We start from the raw sequence: 21,341 nt of genomic DNA, 5'->3' as shown, positions 1-21,341 counted from the left end.
TTTCTTGTGCTTCAGTTTCATTAGGATATTCAGGGTTTGTTATGGCAGGATAGCTGGGGTCTGGTGGTACCATGTTGCCCTTGGACTTATTGGTTGTGTTCTTGTGCTATTTAAGCATCTGGTTTTCCATGGGGTTAATTGGATGGTCCTGATGGCAGAAGGGAAGATGGGGAAGGGGAGAGCCATGGGCCAGACAGTGGGGTCTGGGTACCGTACTCTGTTGGCTGAACCTCAGGCAGATACCACTCTGCAGGCTGGGGTGGTCGATGGATCCGACTTTGCAGGTTGTCCCAGGTAGACCAGCTTGAGTGGCAGGTGAATCCAAGTAGGATGGGAAGTTATGTAGGGTTCCAAGTTGGTTAGTTTTGGGGTCCCCAAAAGTTTCCACAGGGAGGCAGGGTGCTCTTAGGAAGTCCTGAAAGGATCCTCTAGACCAAGGAGCAAGTTAGTCTCCAGTGCTATGTAGAGAAACTGTCTCAAAGAACAAGCAAACAGAAAAAGACTTGGAGATCAGGCTTGGCAGTAGAACAAGAATGTCCTAAACATTCCTAATGCTACATACAGTTCATGTTGCAGATACCCCAACTGTAGAACTATTTTTGGTGCTCCTTCATAGCTGTAATTTTGCTACTGTTATAAATTGTAATGTAAATGTCTGATATTTTCACTGGTCCTAGGCAAACCCTGTGAAAAGGTCATTCCAACCTGCAAAGGGGTCACAACCCATTGTTCTAAATAGACACTAGAATCACTCTTTTCAGTAATCAGACGATTGAATCCAAGAAATTGGACTATGCCCCAGGAATCTCATGCTGGGAGCAGGAAAAGCCTGAAGCCTGGTACCAGCCAGACAAGGAACTTAACTCTAAACCTTTGTTAGGACTCTGAAATGGAGTTAGGAACTGTGGGTGTAGGGTGTTACCACACTTCTTTGTTCTTTTTTTCTTTTCTTTTTTTTTTTTTTTTTTTTTTTGAGTGCAGGAGTCACCACACAAACCATACAAACACCAATCTCAGTCAGACATGGATGGCTTATTTGATCATACACTTTAAGACAGATGAATGGTCCAAACATTTCTCAGGACCAGCTTGTAAAGGCTAAAACCACAAAAGCCACAATGAGCTCATACATGGGTGCATGAAGCGCTTCCCGTGATCGGCTCTGACTCAAGTCATTTTAGAGTTAGCAGTTCATATTGACCTTGAATTTGGTCCTATGTGACGCATATGGTTGTGGAAGTTCTTTTTTTTTTTTTTTCTGGTTTTGTGTTTTTATTGGGGTTTTATCATGGGCAGGAGCTGCCACCACAAGGTATGCCCCTCCCACCAAGCAGGTCCTTTCTAATCCTCCTGTGCTTTCTGGGACTTTTTCTTTTTCTTTGTGCTGCTCTTTGTGAAGTTAGCAGCAACTTCAGGCTCCTCAGAAAATTTCCTTTTCTTCTTAGGGGTGGTGGGGCTTGCTGCCTCCTCTTCTGGTTCACTGGCCACTTCCTCCTTAGGTGAGGACTTCTTTCTCTAGGAGCACTGCTAGTGGCCATCTCTTCAAGGTCACTGGGCATCTCCTCAAGGTCACTGCCAACTCCTCCTTGGGAGAAGCTTTCCTTTTCTTGGATTTAGGCAGAGAGACAGGTGGGTCTTCCATTCCATCTTCCTGTAGGGTCTCCTGGGGTTTTACCTTCTTCTTCTTAGATTTCTCATGTACCTCCTCCTCACACTCCTCTGGGGTACTGGGTTGTGGAAGTTCTTAAGATTAACAAAACTCATGACACACAGAACATAACAGGGTATGTGGTCAGCATGACCCTGCTCTGAGTCAAGTTATTTTTCTGTGTCAGTGACTGGCAAGCATATTATAGCAGCAATATGAAATAGCTGGCTGGCGTGGAACAAAATGGCTGCAGCTATGCTGGGCGGCAGGCCTCAACAATTTCCCAACATGGCCATGCTAAATATATCTCATTTTTCTGCATTTCGCTATTATTTCTTTAATTGGCTTATTGAGGAAGGTGAACACAGACTGTTAGGGCTTCCAGAGCCCAGGCTTTTACCCTTCTTACATATATCTTGCCTCAAACAAATAAACAAAGAACATCCAACAAGATTGCTCATTATACCCTCCTATAAATACTCAACGTTTCTCTGAAAGTATTTTGTTAACTCTTATCTCTAGTCAGCATTATTGTTAGTATCTCGTTTATCTCTCCATTTCTTTGGAATTTGGCTATACTTAAATGTTTCAATTGTTGCACCAACATTACTATGGTAAACTCACAGAGATTCTATGAGGAGAAGTTTGATCTTGAGGGAAAATGCAATTATATTCACAAAGATTGTAAGGGGAGTTGTAATAAAGTAAACAGGAACACTGTGTCTAAACATAGAAAATGTCCAGCATGTATTTAAAACTGTGTAATTTGTATTTTTAAAGTTATTTTTAGTCAGCCTGGAGAGATGGCACAGTGGTTCAGAGTAATGACTGCTTAAACCTTCAATCCAAAATTTATTCTGCCTACATACACAGAGATGAAGATGGAGCTGAGATTGACAGAGTGGCCAACCAATGACTGGCCAACTTGGGACCATGGGAGAGAGCCAACCTCTGACACTGTTAGTGATACTCTGCTATGCTTGCAGACAGGAATCTAGCATAACTGTCTCCTGAAAGGCTTCATTCAGAAGCTGATGGAAACAGATGCAGAGACCCACAGCCAAACAGCAGACAGAGCTTGGGGAATTTTATGGAAGAGTGGAGGAATAGAAGTGAGCGAGCTATAAGGGACAAGGACACCACAAGAGAACCTACTGAGGCCCACTAGTCTGGGATCATGGGGGCTCACAGACTAAGCCACCAACCAAAGAGCCTGCAAGGGCTGGACCTAGGCCCCCTACACATTTGTAGCAGATGTGCAGCTTGGTCTTCATGTGAGTCTCCTTGCAATTGGAGTGGAGGCTGTCTCTACCTCTGTGGCCTGCCATTGGATCCCCTTCCCTTAGCTGGACTGTCTGGTTGGGCCTCAGTGGGAGAGGATGCACTTAGTCTTGCTATGACTTGATGTCCCAGGGTAGGGTGGTACTTAAGGGGACTTCCCCTTTCTCTGAGGAGAAGGATAGGGGGTAATGGGAGGAGGGTCTTGTGAGGGTGGGAGTGGGAGGAGAGGAGATGGGGGGGTGGGTAGAGGGCTGAGATTGGAATTTTTAAAATTTTTTTTTATTACGTATTTTCCTCAATTACATTTCCAATGCTATCCCAAAAGTCCCCCATACCCTCCCCCTCACTCCCCTACCCACCCATTCCCACTTTTTGGCCCTGGCGTTCCCCTGTACTGGGGCATATAAAGTTTGCGTGTCCAATGGGCCTCTCTTTCCAGTGATGGCCTACTAGGCCATCTTTTGATACATATGCAGCTAGAGTCAAGAGCTCCGGGGTACTGGTTAGTTCATAATGTTGTTGCACCTACAGGGTTGCAGATCCCTTTAGCTCCTTGGGTACTTTCTCTAGCTCCTCCATTGGGGGCCCTGTGATCCATCCAATAGCTGACTGTGAGCATCCACTTCTGTGTTTGCTAGGCCCCGGCATAGTCTCACAAGAGACAGCTATATCAGGGTCCTTTCAGCAAACGCTTGCTAGTGTGTGGAATGGTGTCATCGTTTGGAGGCTAATTATGGGATGGATCCCTGGATATGGCAGTCTGAAGATGGTCCATCCTTTTGTCTCAGCTCCAAATGTTGTCTCTGTAACTCCTTCCATGGGTGATTGTTTCCAATTCTAAGAAGGGGCAAAGTGTCCACACTTTGGTCTTCGTTCTTCAGTTTCATGTGTTTTACAAATTGTCTCTTATATCTTGGGTATACTAAGTTTCTGGGCTAATATCCACTTATCAGTGAGTACATATCATTTGAGTTCTTTTGTGATTGTGTTACCTCACTCAGGATGATGCCCTCCAGGTCCAACCATTTGCCTAGGAATTTCATAAATTCATTCTTTTTAATAGCTGAGTAGTACTCCATTGTGTAAATGTACCACATTTTCTGTATCCATTCCTCTGTTGAGGGGCATCTGGGTTCTTTCCAGCTTCTGGCTATTATAAATAAGGCTGCTATGAACATAGTGGAGCATGTGTCCTTCTTACTGGTTGGGACATCTTCTGGATATATGCCCAGGAGAGGTATTGCGGGATCCTCCGGTAGTACTACGTCCAATTTTCTGAGGAACCGCCAGACTGATTTCCAGAGTGGTTGTACAAGCTTGCAATCCCACCAACAATGGAGGAGTGTTCCTCTTTCTCCACATCCTCACCAGCATCTGCTGTCACCTGAATTTTTGATCTTAGCCATTCTGACTGGTGTGAGGTGGAATCTCAGGGTTGTTTTGATTTGCATTTCTCTGATGATTAAGGATGCTGAGCATTTTTTCAGGTGCTTCTCAGCCATTCGGTATTCCTCAGGTGAGAATTCTTTGTTTAGCTCTGAGCCCCATTTTTAATGGGGTTATTTGATTTTCTGGAGTCCACCTTCTTGAGTTCTTTATATATATTGGATATTAGTCCCCTATCTGATTTAGGATAGGTAAAGATCCTTTCCCAATCGAGATTGGAATTTTTTTTTCAAGATTTTTTTTTTAATTTTTAATATTTTTTATTGCATATTTTCCTCAATTACATTTCCAATGCTATCCCAAAAGTCCCCCATACCACCCCCCACACCCAGTCCCATTCTTTTGGCCCTGGCATTCCCCTATATTGGGGCATATAAAGTTTGCAAGTCCAATGGGCCTCTCTTTCCAGTGATGGCCGACTAGGCCATCTTTCGATACATATGCAGCTAGAGACAAGAGCTCCGGGGTACTGGTTAGTTCATCATGTTGTTCCAACTATAGGGTTGCAGATCCCTTTAGCTCCTTGGGTACTTTCTCTAGCTTCTCCATTGGGAGCCCTGTGATACATCCAATAGCTGACTGTGAGCATCCACTTCTGTGTTTGCTAGGCCCCGGCATCGTCTCACAAGAGACAGCTATATTTGGGTCCTTTCAGCAAAATCTTGCTAGTGTATGCAATGGTGTCAGCGTTTGGAAGCTGATTATGGGATGGATCCCTGGATATGGCAGTCTCTAGATGGTCCATCCTTTCGAGTTTGGAATTTTTAAGATTTATTTATTTATTTTATGTATATGAGTACACTGTAGCTGAACAGATGGTTGTGAGTCTTCATGTGGTTGTTGAGAATTGTTCGGACCTCTGCTTGCTCTGGTCAACCCCACTCACTCCAGTCAACTCTGGTCTCTCAGTCCCTGCTTGTTCTGGCCCAAAGACTGATTATTATACATAAGTACACTGTAGCTGTCTTCAGATACACCAGAAGAGGGCGTTAGATCTCATTATAGGTGGTTGTAAGCCACTATGTGGTGGCTGGGATTTGAACTTAGGACCTTCCAAAAGAGCAGTCAGTGCTCTTACCCACTGAACCGTCTCGCCAGCCTGAGATTGGATTGTAATGTGAGTAAATAAATGATGGGGGGAATAAAGAGAGCACTTACTGCTTTGCAGAGAACCTGGGTTTAGTTTCCAGCACCCATATGGTGGTTCATGGCTGCCTATAGCTCCAGTTCCAGGGCATCTGTGTTCTCTTCTGGTCTCTTCTGGCACTGTATGCATGGAATGTACATACATACATGAGATAAAATATTGTCTTAATCAGTGTTCTCTTTTGCTGTGAAGAGACACCATGACCACAGCAACTCTTATAAAGGAAGGCATTTAATTGGGGCTGGCTTACAGGTTCAGAGGTTAAGTCCATTGTCATGGCAGGGAACATGGTGGCATGCAAGCAGCCATAGTGCTGGAGAAGAAGCTGAGAGTTCCACATCTGGATCTGCAGGCGGCAGGAAGAGAGACCCTGGGCCTAGCCTGACCTTTAGAAATCCCACCGCTCACTCACAGTGACACACCTCTTCTAAAGGGACCAGACCATCCAATCCCTCTCAAGTAGGGCCACCCTTGATGACCAAGTATTCAAATTTACTGGCCTATGAAGGCTATTTGTATTCAAAACATAAAAAACATTAAAAACATTTTTTTTTAGATTTATTTGAGTGTTTTGCCTGATTATGTGCATTTGCATCATGTATGTGGTTGATGCTTGGTTGTTCTGGGTGCTGGAGCAGATCAAGGGCAATGCATAAGTTAGAGAATCTCTTTTGAGTGCCACTGAGTTACATCTCCAATCCTTGTCTCTTTGAGGTAAAGTCTTGCCTATTTTCCTTGTGTAACCTTTCTGCCTTCAGGATGCTTAAGTCACAGGTGTGCACCACAGGTGTTTTATTTGGGTGACTATACAAACAGAATTTTTAAATCTCACATTCCATGTGGATATATTGAGTATAGGGAAATGTGATCAATTCTTGGCGAACTTATATATTGACACCTTGCAGGTCTCATGTATTAATTCTAGGAACATTTGCATATTTGGGTTTTTCTTGAGATTTTATTTTCAGTTAAAATTTGTTTCTATTTATGTGTATGTATGTATATTCACATGTACACAGGTGCCCAAGAAGATTATAAGGGGGCATCAGGTTTCTTGAAGATGGAATTACAGGAAGTTGTAAGTCACCCACTGTGATGGCGCCAGTTCAACTCCAGTCCTCTGCATAAGCAACAAGAGCTCTTATCCACTCAACCATCTTTCCAGTCCAGATGATTTTCTATTTGGCTACTAATTTCATCACCTGCAAAAAAAAAAAAAAAAAAAAAGAAAGAAAGAAAGAAAGAAAAGAAAAAAAAAAAGAATCTTTTATTTACCTTTTGATCTACAAATTACCTTGCTTCGATCTTAAGTTAAAGCTATCGTGGTTTTTTTCCCCGATATTAAGTGAAATGTTAGCTGTAGATCTTCAGTAAATGGAAACCTTTTCAGTCATATTTTCACAAGTGTGCATCATGGATCCCAGTCGCATACTTAACTACTCACACAGGATTAAAATCAAACACCACACATGTTCTCAGGAGTTGCTGCATACACAGCCATGGCCACGCACTCATAGCTAGAGAGGGAATCACACGTGACTTTCAAAAGACGATTACTGGGTTCGAACCTCTTAGCACACAGGTACGCTCTTCACATAAAATCTGATCAACTACTGGGCTGGGGGCTACTTGCATCGAGACTACATTTCCCAGAAAGGACTGCGATGTTAGCAGCGCCAGCGGCGCTTCTACACTTGCGCCATTTTCCGTCAGCTGGCAGAGTCCGCTGGTATTGAGGTGGGAATCCTGCTGTGGGCAGCAGGCAGCCGGGCCAAAGAGGAAACAGCTGAAGGATCTGGAGCTATCCGGAAGCTCCATGGTAAGTACGGAAGCAGGCGCCGCGGACCCAGTCTCAGCCTTCAGACGAATTGCGATGCTTGGCCCTACCGTTTTTTCATAGGCTTCCCTATCGTGGACTACATTTCCCATTGTCCCTCGCGGGCTTGAGCTCTGTTGGTACCCCAATCCAGTGCTCAGTTTTCTCAGCCAACCTTGTACATTTAGGGCACGTTTTCTCAGCCAACCTTGTACATTTAGGGCACCTTGGGAAGGGTTCTCCACCTTAGGGAAATTAGGGATATTTTGCATCCAGTACTGTTTGCCTTTATTTTTCTGAGACGAAGTCTTGTTTTATTATACGTAGTACATATTAAAGCAGAGCTGGAGTTGATTAAGATACATTTAAAACAGTAAATATTTATTTGTATGTATATGTTTTGCATGCATGCCTCGTACATAGAGGCCAGAAGAGGGTGTTGGATCTTCTGGAACTGGTGTTACATACAGAAGGTTTGTAGTCGCCATGTGTGTTCTGAGACGCCAAACTGGGTCCTCCACAAGGGCAGCAAGTTCTCTTAGCCAATGAGCCACCTCTCTGGCCCCTACATTTTTTAACAGTTTTAAGTACTGGGGTTAATAGGCGTTTAGAAAGGAATAATATACCCAAGTGTGAGCATAGTCTTCTAAAGGCAGATCTTGTTTTATATATTTTGCAGGAGCCTCACAACATTTAGACCCATAGCACCACTCTCTTAGATGCAACACTTGGTAACATCGAAGTTATCCTGGTTTAGGTTCACTGTCCAACTGTTGAGTGAATCACAGGCTATTTATGCAATCGGATGTTGTACCTTATAATAAGGGAGAGCTTCCAATTTATCATACTTAGTACTTTTTTTAAATAATTATTTCACTTACAAATTGGAAATATTTGTAACGTGACAGGTATTCCTTTCTTTAATGAACTCAAGAAGTAGTTAAATGACAAGACTACAAAAACCTTGGGCATTTTTATTTTTGTTGTGTCATTCATTTGAGAATAGGGCTCGTGTGCCATGAACACCAGAGTGGAGGTCAGAGGACAACTTGCAGGAGTAGGTTCTCGCCTTCAACCACGTGGGTCCTGCGAATCAAGCTCAGCTTGTCACACTTTACAGCAAGAGCCTTTTCCCTTTCCTGAGCCATTTCATTCGCCACCTGGGATGTTTTTCTGTCCTGTCGCTTTGTTTTATTATGCTTTGAACCCATGTATCAGTAGCTTGGTAGTTTGGTTTCTTATGCTGGATGCTCTTATAGTTGTGCAAAGGATCTAGTTGTGCGAGTCATGAATCATTTCCTTGATAACTGCTGTTTGTTGGTTGGTTGGTTTGTTTGAGACAGGGTTTCTCTATCTGTTTGAGATAGGATCTCTGTGTAGTCATGGCTGTCCTGGAACTCACTCTGTAAGCCAGGCTGGTCTTGAACTCAGGGTTCCGCCTGCCTCTGCCTTCCAAGTGCTATAATTAAATGCGTGAGCTACCACTGCCTGGCTTTATTTATTTTTTGAGAGGGAAAGTCTCTGTGTAGCCCTGATTGGCCTGGGATTCACAGAGATACGCCTGCCTCTTCCTCCTGAGTGCTGGGATTAAAGGTGTGTGCCTAGTCCTTGATATCGTATTTTTTAAATTTGCTTTTTAAAATTGTGTGTTGGGACATGTGAGTGTAGTTGCTTGAAGGGTCTAGAAGAGGGTATGGTATTTTCTGGAGCTGAAGTTACAGGCAGTTGTGAACTGCCGATTGTGGGTGCTGGGAACTGAATCCAAGTCCTCTGCAAGAGTGGCCAGTACTCTTAACCACTGAGCAAGTACTCCTAACCACTTGTCCCTTGAAATCACGTTTGATCATTGGCTGTCATATTCTATTATTATGATGGCTATGCCAAAAATGATTCTATATTTAACTACTTGAGAAATCACTGTTTTTGTGGGTTTTTTTCCTTCAGCAGATATGATTGTGTGTATGGCTTTGCACACTACTGTGTCTGTTCCATCTAATTGGGCGATTGTCTTCTGCAACTTCACTCTATTTCTCCACTCAAAGTAAGTCGAGTTTGGTCTGTGGAGTTCTTTGTGAGTTTGGAAGTTGGAGAAACAGTTGGTTTGACTTGAGAGTGGTTCCATTTGATGCATGGGAGATGAAATGGCTGAGTCCTGTGAATGCTGGGATTCCTCTGGAGTCTGAGGTTATGCACATTATGCAAGCTCTCCTTACTGTCTGCGTGAGGAGAGCTGTCCTTGTCTTTAGAGTACCGTGTAAGTCTCCACCGCTGGAACAGGTCTGAGGACCTCTGTCTGAGCTTTGTACCACCTGCAGTATTTCAGGGAAGTGGGAGAGAAAGGACCTCTCATTCTATACCATTTCTGCAGCAGCTAAATTGGCCTGCTGGTAATGGGTGACAGTTTGACCTAGCTCTCTGTAAGTAATGGGCAGTTAGAGAAATACAGGCGGGGACATCACCCTGGCATTCAGGGAGCTTAGAACCTCCGTGTTTGCTTTTCCTCCTCAGCTCTGATACCTAAGAACTCTGCCCTTCCCCAAGAGAGAAACCTGGAGGAAGATCCATCAGCCTTGAACTCCTGAAAGTCATGCTGCTCTTAAGTTTTAAAGTTATGTAAAAATTATGTAAAATTATGTAAAAACTTCCCACCTGAATTCCATGAGTTAATCTAGGCCCCTGAGATCTGTTTATGGCGTAAAAGACATTTTCTCTGACAAATGTGATTTGTTAATTCTGTAGAGAGATTTTCCTAGCAGACCTTCATGTCCCTTCGTGAAGTGGGAACATCTTTGTAGGAACTAAAGTTTGAAAGGAGAAAGTGATCACCCAGGAAAACAGGGAGGTGGTGCTGGTCACCACTTCAGCCCTTGGAAAGACTGCTTCATGGCCCTGCCTTGGGAGATATTGATGTTTGGGTGCAGTGGAGATCTAGCAGGGAATCCCGAGATTAGATGCCAGAATTAAGATCTAATCTGAGGTTACACCAGTTGTCTTAGTTAGGGTTGTATTGCTGTGAAGAGACACCATGACCATGGCAATGCTTGTAGAAGGCAAGCCTTCATTGGGGCTGGCTTACAGTTTCATAGTCGTTCTTTATCACCATGGCAGGAAGCGTAGTGGTGTGCAGACAGACATGGTGCTGGAGAAGGACCTGAGAGTTCTACATCTTGATCCCCAGGAAGAGAACTGGCTTGAGCGTCTGAGACCTAGAGGCCTACCTCCTACTCACACATCTTCTTCAACAAAGCCATGCCTACTTCAAGACCACACCTCCTAATCGGGCCACTCCCTTTGGGCATATGGGGGCCACTTTCTTTCAAACCACCACACTAAGCATTTGGGTCTTTCTCCACTAGTTCCTTCACTTTTAGCACAAGAGAAACACAGAGCTGGGGGTTATAGGAATTGCAAGTGAGATTCTCAGCCTGACAGGTTGGTGGGTGAATTCTCGAAGCTTGGAAGGGCTTTAGAGATTAGATTTCTGCTTTGGTCCAAAATATGAGGATGTTTAGTCATTCTTTTCACTTAGGAAATTGTTTAGTCCAGAAAAGCATAATGCTTGTGCTATGTTCTGAGTGATGGTGACCGGAACTTGGCAACAAACTCTAGTCTTAGATGGAGCCCCTTCTTCTAAGAGACACAACCTTTTCCTTGAGACAGGGTCTTACAACATAGCACTAACTGGCCTGGAACTCAGTTTGTAGATCAGGTTGGCCTCAGACTCACAGTGGTCCTTCTCTCTTGGTTTCTGGAGTTCTGGTATTATAGGCACATGGAACCATGGTGACTATACATTGCTTTTCTAAAGCATATTTTCTTAAAATATTTATTGTTGTACAAATATTTAATCCAAACCCACTACAATTTAGAGAATAGTTCATCAAATGTTATCCCATGAAGTAGAAATGACACTTTTTTCCTGGATTAAGAATGTATGCCTTCTAATGTTTGCTACAGTGAGAAAACTCATCGAACCTGTGAGTTTCCATCCCAGACCTACACACAGAAGGGTTGCTCTGCAGCAAGGCAGACTACATGAAACTATTTTAACACTGTGTCTCTCCTGTGGTCACTTTTTCCTTGACAGCCAGTTGTTGTGTGCTAGAAAAACCCCTTCCTACAGAGATCTCCAGCTCCTCTCATCCCACTGTGAACCATCCCCTTGAATGAAGTATTCACACGTCATTCATACTTCTGGTTTCAGGGCTCGGAACTATTCAGGGATGTGACCATAACTTTCTCCCAAGAAGAGTGGGAGTGCTTGGAGCCTGTTCAGAGGGATTTGTACAGAGATGTGATGTTGGAGAACTACACCCACCTGGTCTCACTGGGTAAAGTGGTCTGGTTTGTTTGTGTGGATCTTATCCTGGGAATGACCCTTCCCGGTCAGCTGTTGAGCACCTTTGGCCTGCCCCTTCCCAGTCAGTTATTGGGTACCTTTGGCCTGCCCCTTCCTAGTCAGTTATTGGGTACCTTTGGCATAGCCCTTCCCAGTCAGCTGTTGAGCACCTTTGGCCTGCCCCTTCCCAGTCAGTTATTGGGTACCTTTGGCCTGCCCCTTCCTAGTCAGTTATTGGGTACCTTTGGCATAGCCCTTCCCGGTCAGCTGTTGAGCACCTTTGGCCTGCCCCTTCCCAGTCAGTTATTGGGTACCTTTGGCATGCCTCTTCCTGGTCAGTTAGTCATTGTATGCCTTTTAGCTCTGTGACTGGTTACTTTCAAGCTAACAAAAGGCAGCCAATTGTTTGAAGTCATGTTTTCTGCTACTCTTAGGCCACTGTTACATTTTTGTTTTGTTTGTTGTTTGTTTGTTTGCAATTCTCTCCCTACTCAGTGATGCGTCCCTGGATCTGAATTCCAAGGCCTCTCAGTATAACCACATGGTGTTTTTTTTTTCTCCTCTCCTCCAGGTCTTGCCATATCCAAATCTGAGGTGATAGCCATCCTAGAGCAAGGAAAAGAGCCATGGATAGAGGAAAGGGCTACAACTGGAGGGCTATGTTCAGGTGAGTGCCAGACCTTGTCAGGAGCCAGAGACTCAGAACACCCCACTAGTGTTGCCTCTTTACACCTTTATTTTTTTTTAATTTTTAATATTTTTATTACATATTTTCCTCAGTTACATTTCCAATGCTATCCCAAAAGTCCCCCATAGCGCCCCCCACTTCCCTACCCACCCATTCCCATTCTTTTGGCCCTGGCATTCCCCTATATTGGGGCATATAAAGTTTGCAAGTCCAATGGGCCTCTCTTTCCAGTGATGGCCGACTAGGCCATCTTTCGATACATATGCAGCTAGAGACAAGAGCTCCGGGGTTCTGGTTAGTTCATCATGTTGTTCCAACAATAGGGTTGCAGATCCCTTTAGCTCCTTGGGTATTTTCTCTAGCTTCTCCATTGGGAGCCCTGTGATACATCCAATAGCTGACTGTGAGCATCCACTCCTGTGTTTGCTAGGCCCCGGCATCGTCTCACAAGAGACAGCTATATCTGGGTCCTTTCATCAAAATCTTGCTAGTGTGTGCAATGGTGTCAGCGTTTAGAAGCTGATTATGGGATGGATCCCTGGATACGGCAGTCTCTAAATAGTCCATCCTTTCATCACAGCTACGAACTTTGTCTCTGTAACTCCTTCCCTGGGTGTTTTGTTCCCAATTCTAAGAAGGGGCACAGTGTCCACACTTTGGTCTTCATTCTTCTTGAGTTTCATGCGTTTAGCAAATTGTATCTGATATCTTGGGTATCCTAAGTTTTGGGCTAATATCCACTTATCAGTGAATACATATTGTGTGAGTTCTTTTGTGATTGTGTTACCTCACTCAAGATGATGCCCTCCAGGTCCATCCATTTGGCTAGGAATTTCATAAATTCATTCTTTTTAATAGCTGAGTAGTACTCCATTGTGTAAATGTACCATAATTTCTGTATCCATTCCTCTGTTGAGGGACATCTGGGTTCTTTCCAGCTTCTGGCTATTATAAATAGGGCTGCTATGAACATAGTGGAGCATGTGTCCTTTTTACCGGTTGGGACATCTTCTGGATATATGCCCAGGAGAGGTATTGCTGGATCCTCCGGTAGTACTATGTCCAATTTTCTGAGGAACCGCCAGACTGATTTCCAGAGTGGTTGTACAAGCTTGCAATCCCACCAACAATGGAGGAGTGTTCCTCTTTCTCCACATCCTCGCCAGCATCTGCTGTCACCTGAATTTTTGATCTTAGCCATTCTGACTGGTGTGAGGTGGAATCTCAGGGTTGTTTTGATTTGCATTTCCCTGATGATTAAGGATGTTGAACATTTTTTCAGGTGCTTCTCTGCCATTTGGTATTCCTCAGGTGAGAATTCTTTGTTCAGTTCTGAGCCCCATTTTTTAATGGGGTTATTTGACTTTCTGGAGTCCACCTTCTTGAGTTCTTTATATATATTGGATATTAGTCCCTTATCTGATTTAGGATAGGTGAAGATCCTTTCCCAATCTGTTGGTGGTTTTTTTGTCTTATTTATGGTGTCTTTTGCCTTGCAGAAGCTTTGCAGTTTCATGAGGTCCCACTTGTCAATTCTCGATCTTACAGTACAAGCCATTGCTGTTCTATTCAAGAATTTTTCCCCTGTGCCCATATCTTCAAGGCTTTTCCCCACTTTCTCCTCTATAAGTTTCAGTGTCTCTGGTTTTATGTGAAGTTCCTTGATCCACTTAGACTTGACCTTAGTACAAGGAGATAGGAATGGATCGATTCGCATTCTTCTACATGTTAACAACCAGTTGTGCCAGCACCATTTGTTGAAAATGCTGTCTTTCTTCCACTGGATGTTTTTAGCTCCCTTGTCGAAGATCAAGTGACCGTAGGTGTGTGGGTTCATTTCTGGGTCTTCAATTCTATTCCATTGGTCTATTTGTCTGTCACTATACCAGTACCATGCAATTTTTATCACAATTGCTCTGTAGTAAAGCTTTAGGTCCGGCATGGTGATTCCACCAGAGGTTCTTTTATCCTTGAGAAGAGTTTTTGCTATCCTAGGTTTTTTGTTATTCCAGATGAATTTGCAGATTGTACTTTCTAATTCGTTGAAGAATTGAGTTGGAATTTTGATGGGGATTGCATTGAATCTGTAGATTGCTTTTGGCAAGATAGCCATTTTTACAATGTTGATCCTGCCAATCCATGAGCATTCTTTACACCTTTATAGTTAGGCAGAATTAGAACTCCCCAGCATAGCACTCTTTGGGTGGTTGTATATAGTATAGAATTAGGGATGGCCTTACATGGAAGAATAGAAAAGTGGAATGAACCCACAAAACTCAGTTATTCAAACTGGATACAGTAGAGAAAACAGCAATTTGGAGAAGAGTGCTTTTAAAGGTTTGTGGTGTGTGTGTGTGTGTGTGGTGTGGGGGGGTTGCTTTTTGAGACAGGGTTTCTCTTTATAGCCCTGCTTGTCTTGGAACTCACTCTGTAGACCAGACTGGCCTGGAACCCAGAGACCCACCAGCCCCTGCCTCCCAAGTGCTGGGATTAAAGGTGTACGCCATATCCCTGCACGCCCCACCCCCAGGTCTAAAGACATTTCTTTACAAGTAGCCAAAGTATTTTTCCTACATGGCCAGAACAGAACAAGCACCGTGGGATCACTGGCTATATCCACCCAGGCGTAGATGGCTGTTCTCAAAGTCTCCTTCCATCCATCAAGCCAGTAATTCAGTATTCCCGGCAAGCTGTACTCTCAGCTCCCTTCCTTCATAAGATGATAGCCAGTTGTCCTAGCCTTTGAGTGGGTCAGTATATACGTGAGCATCCTAATATTTGGAGTCTGTCTCACCAGGTGGTTAGACCACGGTAGATACCTTTCACTTTCCTCTTGAACAATTAACTGGTGTTTTTTTTTTGGGGGCGGGGATCTTTACTCTGTGACCCTTTCACCTTGCTTTGTCCTTCAGTGTCACGGGGATTGATTATGTTTGTGGCATACATATTTGAGGTGAAAGCAGCCAGTGTCTTCCTCACAGGATCTGATGCCTCTTTGACAGCATTCCTTACTTACCACTCCAGAAGCATCTTATACTCCTGTTGCCTTTGCCCAGTCCATTCTCAAATACAGTGATGTGTGTGTGTACATGTATGTGTGTATGTGTGCATGTGTACATGTGTGTGCATGTGTGAGTACATGCGTATGCGTGCATGGGTACATGTGTGTGTGAGTACATGTATGTGTGTGTATGTGTGCATGGGTACATGTGTGTGTGAGTACATGTGTGTGCATGCATGAGTGTTCACATGTGCATGTGTGTGTATTTGAGTATGCCTGCCTATGTGTGTGTGTATATACAGGTGTGTGTGTATGTCTGTTTGTGTATTGTATGAATACCTGTACATGCATTCTAAGGCAATTATGTGAAGGTCAAAGGATAACATCTGGGAGTGGATCTCTCACCTGACTAAGGTAGAGCTTCTCTTATTTTGGGCCACATTGCATAATCCAGGATATTCCAGGAGCTTCCGGGTAATCCTTTTTTGTTTTGTGTTTTTCTTTTCTCTGTCTCTATCTCTGTCTCTGTCTCTGCCTTTCATCTAACTGTAGAAGCATTGGGATTACAGATATGAGCTAGCACATCTGACTTCGTGTGGGTCCTGGGATTGAACTCAGGTCATGAGGCTTTTGTGGCAGGTGCATTTATGCACGAAGCTATCTTGCCTGCCCCTGTGCAGTTTTTTCTTACAATCTGAATAAGATCAAAACATGTTGCTGCAGAAGGGTCTCACACCCAGTAAACTGCACTCTAGACAAAGCACAGGGTCATCCTTTCATTTCAGATACAGGAAGCCACAGGAGAAAATGGTGCCCATGTGCCTAAGGATTGCTGCTGTGCTGTTTCCAAGTCCTGGAAGACAGATTTGTCAGTGTCCTTGTAAAAAGTTGTTATTATTATTACTATCCCATATGTTTTTAAGTACTGAGGCAGGGCAAGGACACAGTCACACATCCCCCCATCACTTTCTTTTCCCTTTTGGTTCACTGAGACAGGGTTTCTCTGTGTAGCTCTGTCTTCCCTGGAATTTGCTCTGTAGCTCAGGCTGACCTTGAACTCACAGAAATCTGTCTGCCTCTGCCTCTGCCTCTGCCTCTGCCTCTGCCTCTGCCTCTGCCTCTGCCTCTGCCTCTGCCTCTGCCTCTGCCTCTGCCTCTGCCTCTGCCTCTGCCGAGTGCTAGGACTAAAGGTGTGTGTCACTACCACCTGGCTTCTATCACTTCTTTTTTAAGTTATGGTTAAATACACATAACCAAAGTTACCATGCTAACCATTATTTTTAGGCATACAGTTCAGCAATATTAAGCTCATTCGCATTGTTTGATTCTGTTCACATTCTATCACCTGATCCATCTTCAGAGCATCTGGCAGAATCCTTATGATTTTTGTAGACAAGAGTATAATTCACATGCTGTAAAATGTACACCTTTTAAGTGCAACATTGATGGATATTGGCAAGTTTATACACCTGTGTTACCACAATTAAGATGGGGCATATCCTCATACCCTTTTTTTGCACTGCCCCTGAAACCCCAGTCCAGAAAGTCTGCCATTTACAGAAGTCATTCTTGATTATATTTCTCTACCTTCCTTATGCTATGACCCTTTAACATACTTCCTCATGTTGTGGTGACCTCCAACCATAAAATTATTTTCCTTGCTACTTCCTAACTGTAATTTTGCTGTTATGAATCATAATGTAAATCTCTGTGTTTTCCTCTGGTCTTAGGTGACTCCTATGAAAGGGCCATTCGATCCCAAAGAGATCTCGACCCACAGGTTGAGAATCGCTGATGTAGACTCTACTGGTGTTTTTCTAAGCGTGGTTCAGAGTTAACGCAGAGCTACACTGTTTTAGAACTAGTATAACACTCTCTGTCTTCATCCACTTTTCATTTTTAGTGATGCCTCCCCCTCCATTTTGTTTGTCTAATTTCAATTGCTTAGCCATTTTTAAGAGTGTATAGGTGTTTTATATATATATATATATATATATATATATGTGTGTGTGTGTGTGTGTGTGTGTGTACTCATATGCATATATATATACATATGTGTATACTCATATGCATATATATACACATATGTGTGTATACTCATATGCCTATAAATCTATATCTATATCTTCCAGTATATGTATATATACCTTCCAATATATATGTGTGTGTATATACCTTCTAATATATATATATCTTCATACATATACATTATGTATGTATGTATACACACACACACACATATAGAGTCTGGCAAGGATTTATTAGACGGGTCATTAGTCATAGTGAATAAAGAAGAACTGGGAGGTGATGGTGATGATGGTGATTGTAGGCACTGGGCCTATAATGCAAGTTCGAGTCTAGTAAACATCCATGTGCTTCCAAGGGTAATCTTAGCAATGTCTTGGTCACCCACAAACAAAGAAATGACTCCCCGTGCTCCCCAACAGATTGCTTGGCTATCAGTGGGAAAGAAGATCTTCCCCCAAGGAGCCATACAACAGAGCTGCTGCCTTTCCAGCTGATACCATGGGACACTTGTGTGTGACCCACAGACACCATGTTGGGAACCCTGACAAGAGTGCTGAGCAGTGAGAGGGAGGAAGACAAGCATAGGCACACACTTCTTGTTGGTGGCCCTCCTGAGTGCCTTCCAGTTTTCACTGTCATTTCTTTTTCTGGAAAAAAAAAAGAAAAATAGCTGTTTTCTGCTTCTCTTCTTTTTCAGTATTGGAATCTGGATGTGGTACCAAGATAACATCCTCCAAGCAACACACTTATGAGGAGGACTCGCCACAGATAACAGAAAGCCTTCCAAGCTGCAGTCTTGAGAGCTCAAGTCTCCGAGATGACTGGGAAGGCAAAGGCCTATATGATAGACAACCAAGAAATCCAGCTGGAAATGCCGGCCCAGTGTTACTCCATCACAGAGAAATGCCCGCATTAAACCAGCACCACATGTCTCTTACTTTTTACCAGAAAAAGTCCTGTAGATATAAAAAATACAAGAGAGACTTCTGTCAAAAGCAATTCATTGTTAGCCAAGGAATTCATACAAATGAGAAGCCCTACAAGTGTAGGGAGTGTGGGAAGGCTTTTAAGTATGGCTCACGACTAATCCAGCATGAGAATATTCACTCAGGCAAGAAGCCTTATGAATGTAAAGAGTGTGGGAAGGCCTTCAACTCTGGTTCAAATTTCATACAACACCAGAGAGTTCATACGGGTGAGAAGCCTTATGCGTGTAAAGACTGTGCTAAAGCCTTCAGTCGGAGCTCCCAGCTCATTGAGCATCAGAGAATCCATACTGGGGAGAAACCTTATCAATGTAAGGAGTGTGGCAAGGCCTTCAATCGTATCTCACATCTCAAGGTACATCACAGAATCCATACTGGGGAGAAGCCCTATGTGTGTAAGGAGTGCGGGAAGACCTTTAGTCATAGGTCTCAGTTGATTCAACATCAGACTGTTCATACTGGCAAGAAACTCTTTGAGTGCAAAGAGTGCGGGAAGGCTTTTAATCAAGGGTCCACTCTAATCCGACACCAGAGAATTCATACGGGAGAGAAACCATACAAGTGTAAGGCGTGTGGCAAGACCTTTAGAGTGAACTCACAGCTTAAGCAACATTCCAGAATTCACACTGGAGAGAAACCGTACCAGTGTAAGGTTTGCAGTCGGGCCTTCAAGCGGGTCTCACATCTCACAGTACATTATAGAATTCATACGAGTGAGAAGCCATTTGAAAGGAATGTGAGAAGGCCTTTAGTCATTGTTCACAACTGATTCAGCATCAGGTGATCCATTCTGAGGAAAAGCCTTACAAGCATAAGGGACGCTGGAGGAGCGTAAAGCATGATACAACATCCGAGCACCCCAGACTGCGCAGTAGAGGAACACACGCGAACATAGTAAATGTCGAAAAGCCAGCTCTTAGCACTTGCCCACTAGTAATCATCAGGGAGTTTGTTGGCAAGCAACCATGTGAATGGAAGTAATGCAGAGAGCCCATGAGCTTAGGGTAATCACAGATTGTGCATCTTCAAGAAAGGGTAGATAATGTACTGCTAATGAGATACTCTATTCAGTTTATTCTAAATGAAACAATTTGTATGTTGTCTCCCAACACAATCCAGAACCTAGTCATGGGATTTTTGTGTTCTTTTGGGTTTATTTATTTATTTATTTATTTTGAGACAAGGTCTCTCTGTGTAGCCTTTCTTGTCCTGGAATCTGCTATGTAATCCAGGCTGACCTGGAACTCAGAGAGATTTGCCTGCCTCTACCTTCAGGGGATATTAAAAGTACGTGCCACCACACCCAGTTCTAGTCACAGGGCAAAGAAAGCCAAATTACTCTTCACTTAATAATTTTTTTTTAAGCCATGCAAACACTGAGCTGCAAGAAAAAGAATGACTTGATAAGTTTACGCATGCAAAGAAAAGTAAGACAAGAGCCAGGCGTGGTGGCGCACGCCTTTAATCCCAGCACTCGGGAGGCAGAGGCAGGCGGATTTCTGAGTTCGAGGCCAGCCTGGTCTACAGAGTGAGTTCCAGGACAGCCAGGGCTATACAGAGAAACCCTGTCTCAAAAAAACAACAACAAAAAAAAACACAAAAGAGAAAGAAAGAAAGAAAGAAAGAAAGAAAGAAAGAAAGAAAGAAAGAAAGAAAGAAAGAAAGAAGAAAGAAAGAAAGAAAGAAGGAAAGAAAGAAAGAAGGAAAGAAAGGAAGGTAAGACAAAGCCGTATCGAGGGTGTGGCGGCCCACACCATGAATCCTAGGCACTTGGAAGGCAGACAGACAGATCTCTGCGTTCTAGGCCAGCTGGCTACACAGTAAGACCCTGCAACAATGATCCCATCCTCAGAAGATATACCCAGAGGAATTAAAGACTTTTATAAGAATCTGTGTGTTTGTGTATGTGTGTGTGCACACATGTGTGTTTGTACATGTAAATCCCACAGTACACATGTGGGAATCAGAGGGCACTCACTCCTTTCTGTCCTCCTTTATGTGGGCTCCAGAGCTTGAGCTTACATCACCAGGCTTATCCACTGAGCAACTCACTGGCCTTGTTAATAATTAAAAACACATTTTTTTAACATCCAGAGGAATGGTTTTCAGGTTTTGAATACATGCTTGTATATGAAAACCCGAATGAGTACCCAAACACTAAATAAAGGAATCAGAATTACAAAACAGCCATGCATGGTGGCGCAGGCTTGTAATCTCAGCTCTTCAGAAACTGAGGCAGGATTGCTTCAAGTCAAGGCCACATCAGCTACCGCTGCATCCTCAAAGTGATACCCCACCCAGTCCCACATTTAGCTTTGCACTCTCTAACCACAATACACTTGATTTTTCTCATATGATTCCTAGTTTTGCTGTATTTTAAAGATCTTAATTGTGTTTTATTACCTGTGAACAAGACTAGATGGCAGAGACCTCAGTGACTGATAAGTACCAAAGAGGGAAAGAGATGCAGGCTCCTATCATGTTCATGTTAAATGGACATTCCAACATACCTTTAATTCCTATAAAAATCAGTTTATCGGGGAACAATCATCATTAGCATCTATGGTAAAGAACAGTGCCAGCACCAGAAAATCCCTGAAGTGTCCTTGAAATGCTATTTTCTCATTCTCCTTTGTATTAGTTTGCCTTCTATTGATGTGATAACCATCAAGACCAAACACAACGCAGGGAGTAAAGGGTTAATTTCACCTTGCAGCTTACAGTCTACCAGGAATGGGACTCAGCCTTGGAACTCAAGGCCAGAATTGGCCCTAAGACCATGAAGATTTTGCTTCCTGGTTTGCTCAGACTTTGCTGCTATTGTTGTTTTGTTTGTTTTCCAACAGAGGACCATCTGCTCAAGTAAAGCACCACTCACAGCTGAGCTCTCCAAGGTCAGTCATTAAAAAAAAAAAAAAAAGAAAAGAAAAGAAAAGAAATCCCCAGGGCTGTAGAGACGTC

At 43.4% G+C, this 21,341-nt stretch overlaps 1 protein-coding gene across 1 annotated transcript; it reads left to right on the top strand.

Annotated features, from left to right (window-relative positions):
- Positions 1 to 6,531: 6,531 nt before the first annotated feature.
- On the top strand, positions 6,532 to 20,239 carry Znf582 (zinc finger protein 582). The gene is given in 8 exon segments (XM_085842487.1): positions 6,532 to 6,600; positions 7,194 to 7,341; positions 7,762 to 7,811; positions 11,543 to 11,669; positions 12,249 to 12,344; positions 18,092 to 19,108; positions 19,111 to 19,330; positions 19,332 to 20,239. Coding segments are annotated over 8 exon segments (1,773 nt in total). The 3' UTR covers positions 19,378 to 20,239.
- Positions 20,240 to 21,341: the final 1,102 nt, after the last annotated feature.

This window comes from Mus caroli, unplaced genomic scaffold, assembly GCF_978045245.1.
Source record: "Mus caroli unplaced genomic scaffold, Mus_caroli_1 scaffold_8, whole genome shotgun sequence".
Classification (NCBI taxonomy): domain Eukaryota; kingdom Metazoa; phylum Chordata; class Mammalia; order Rodentia; family Muridae; genus Mus; species Mus caroli.
Note: the sequence above shows the minus strand (reverse complement) of the source record. Positions and strands in the feature narration are given on the sequence as shown.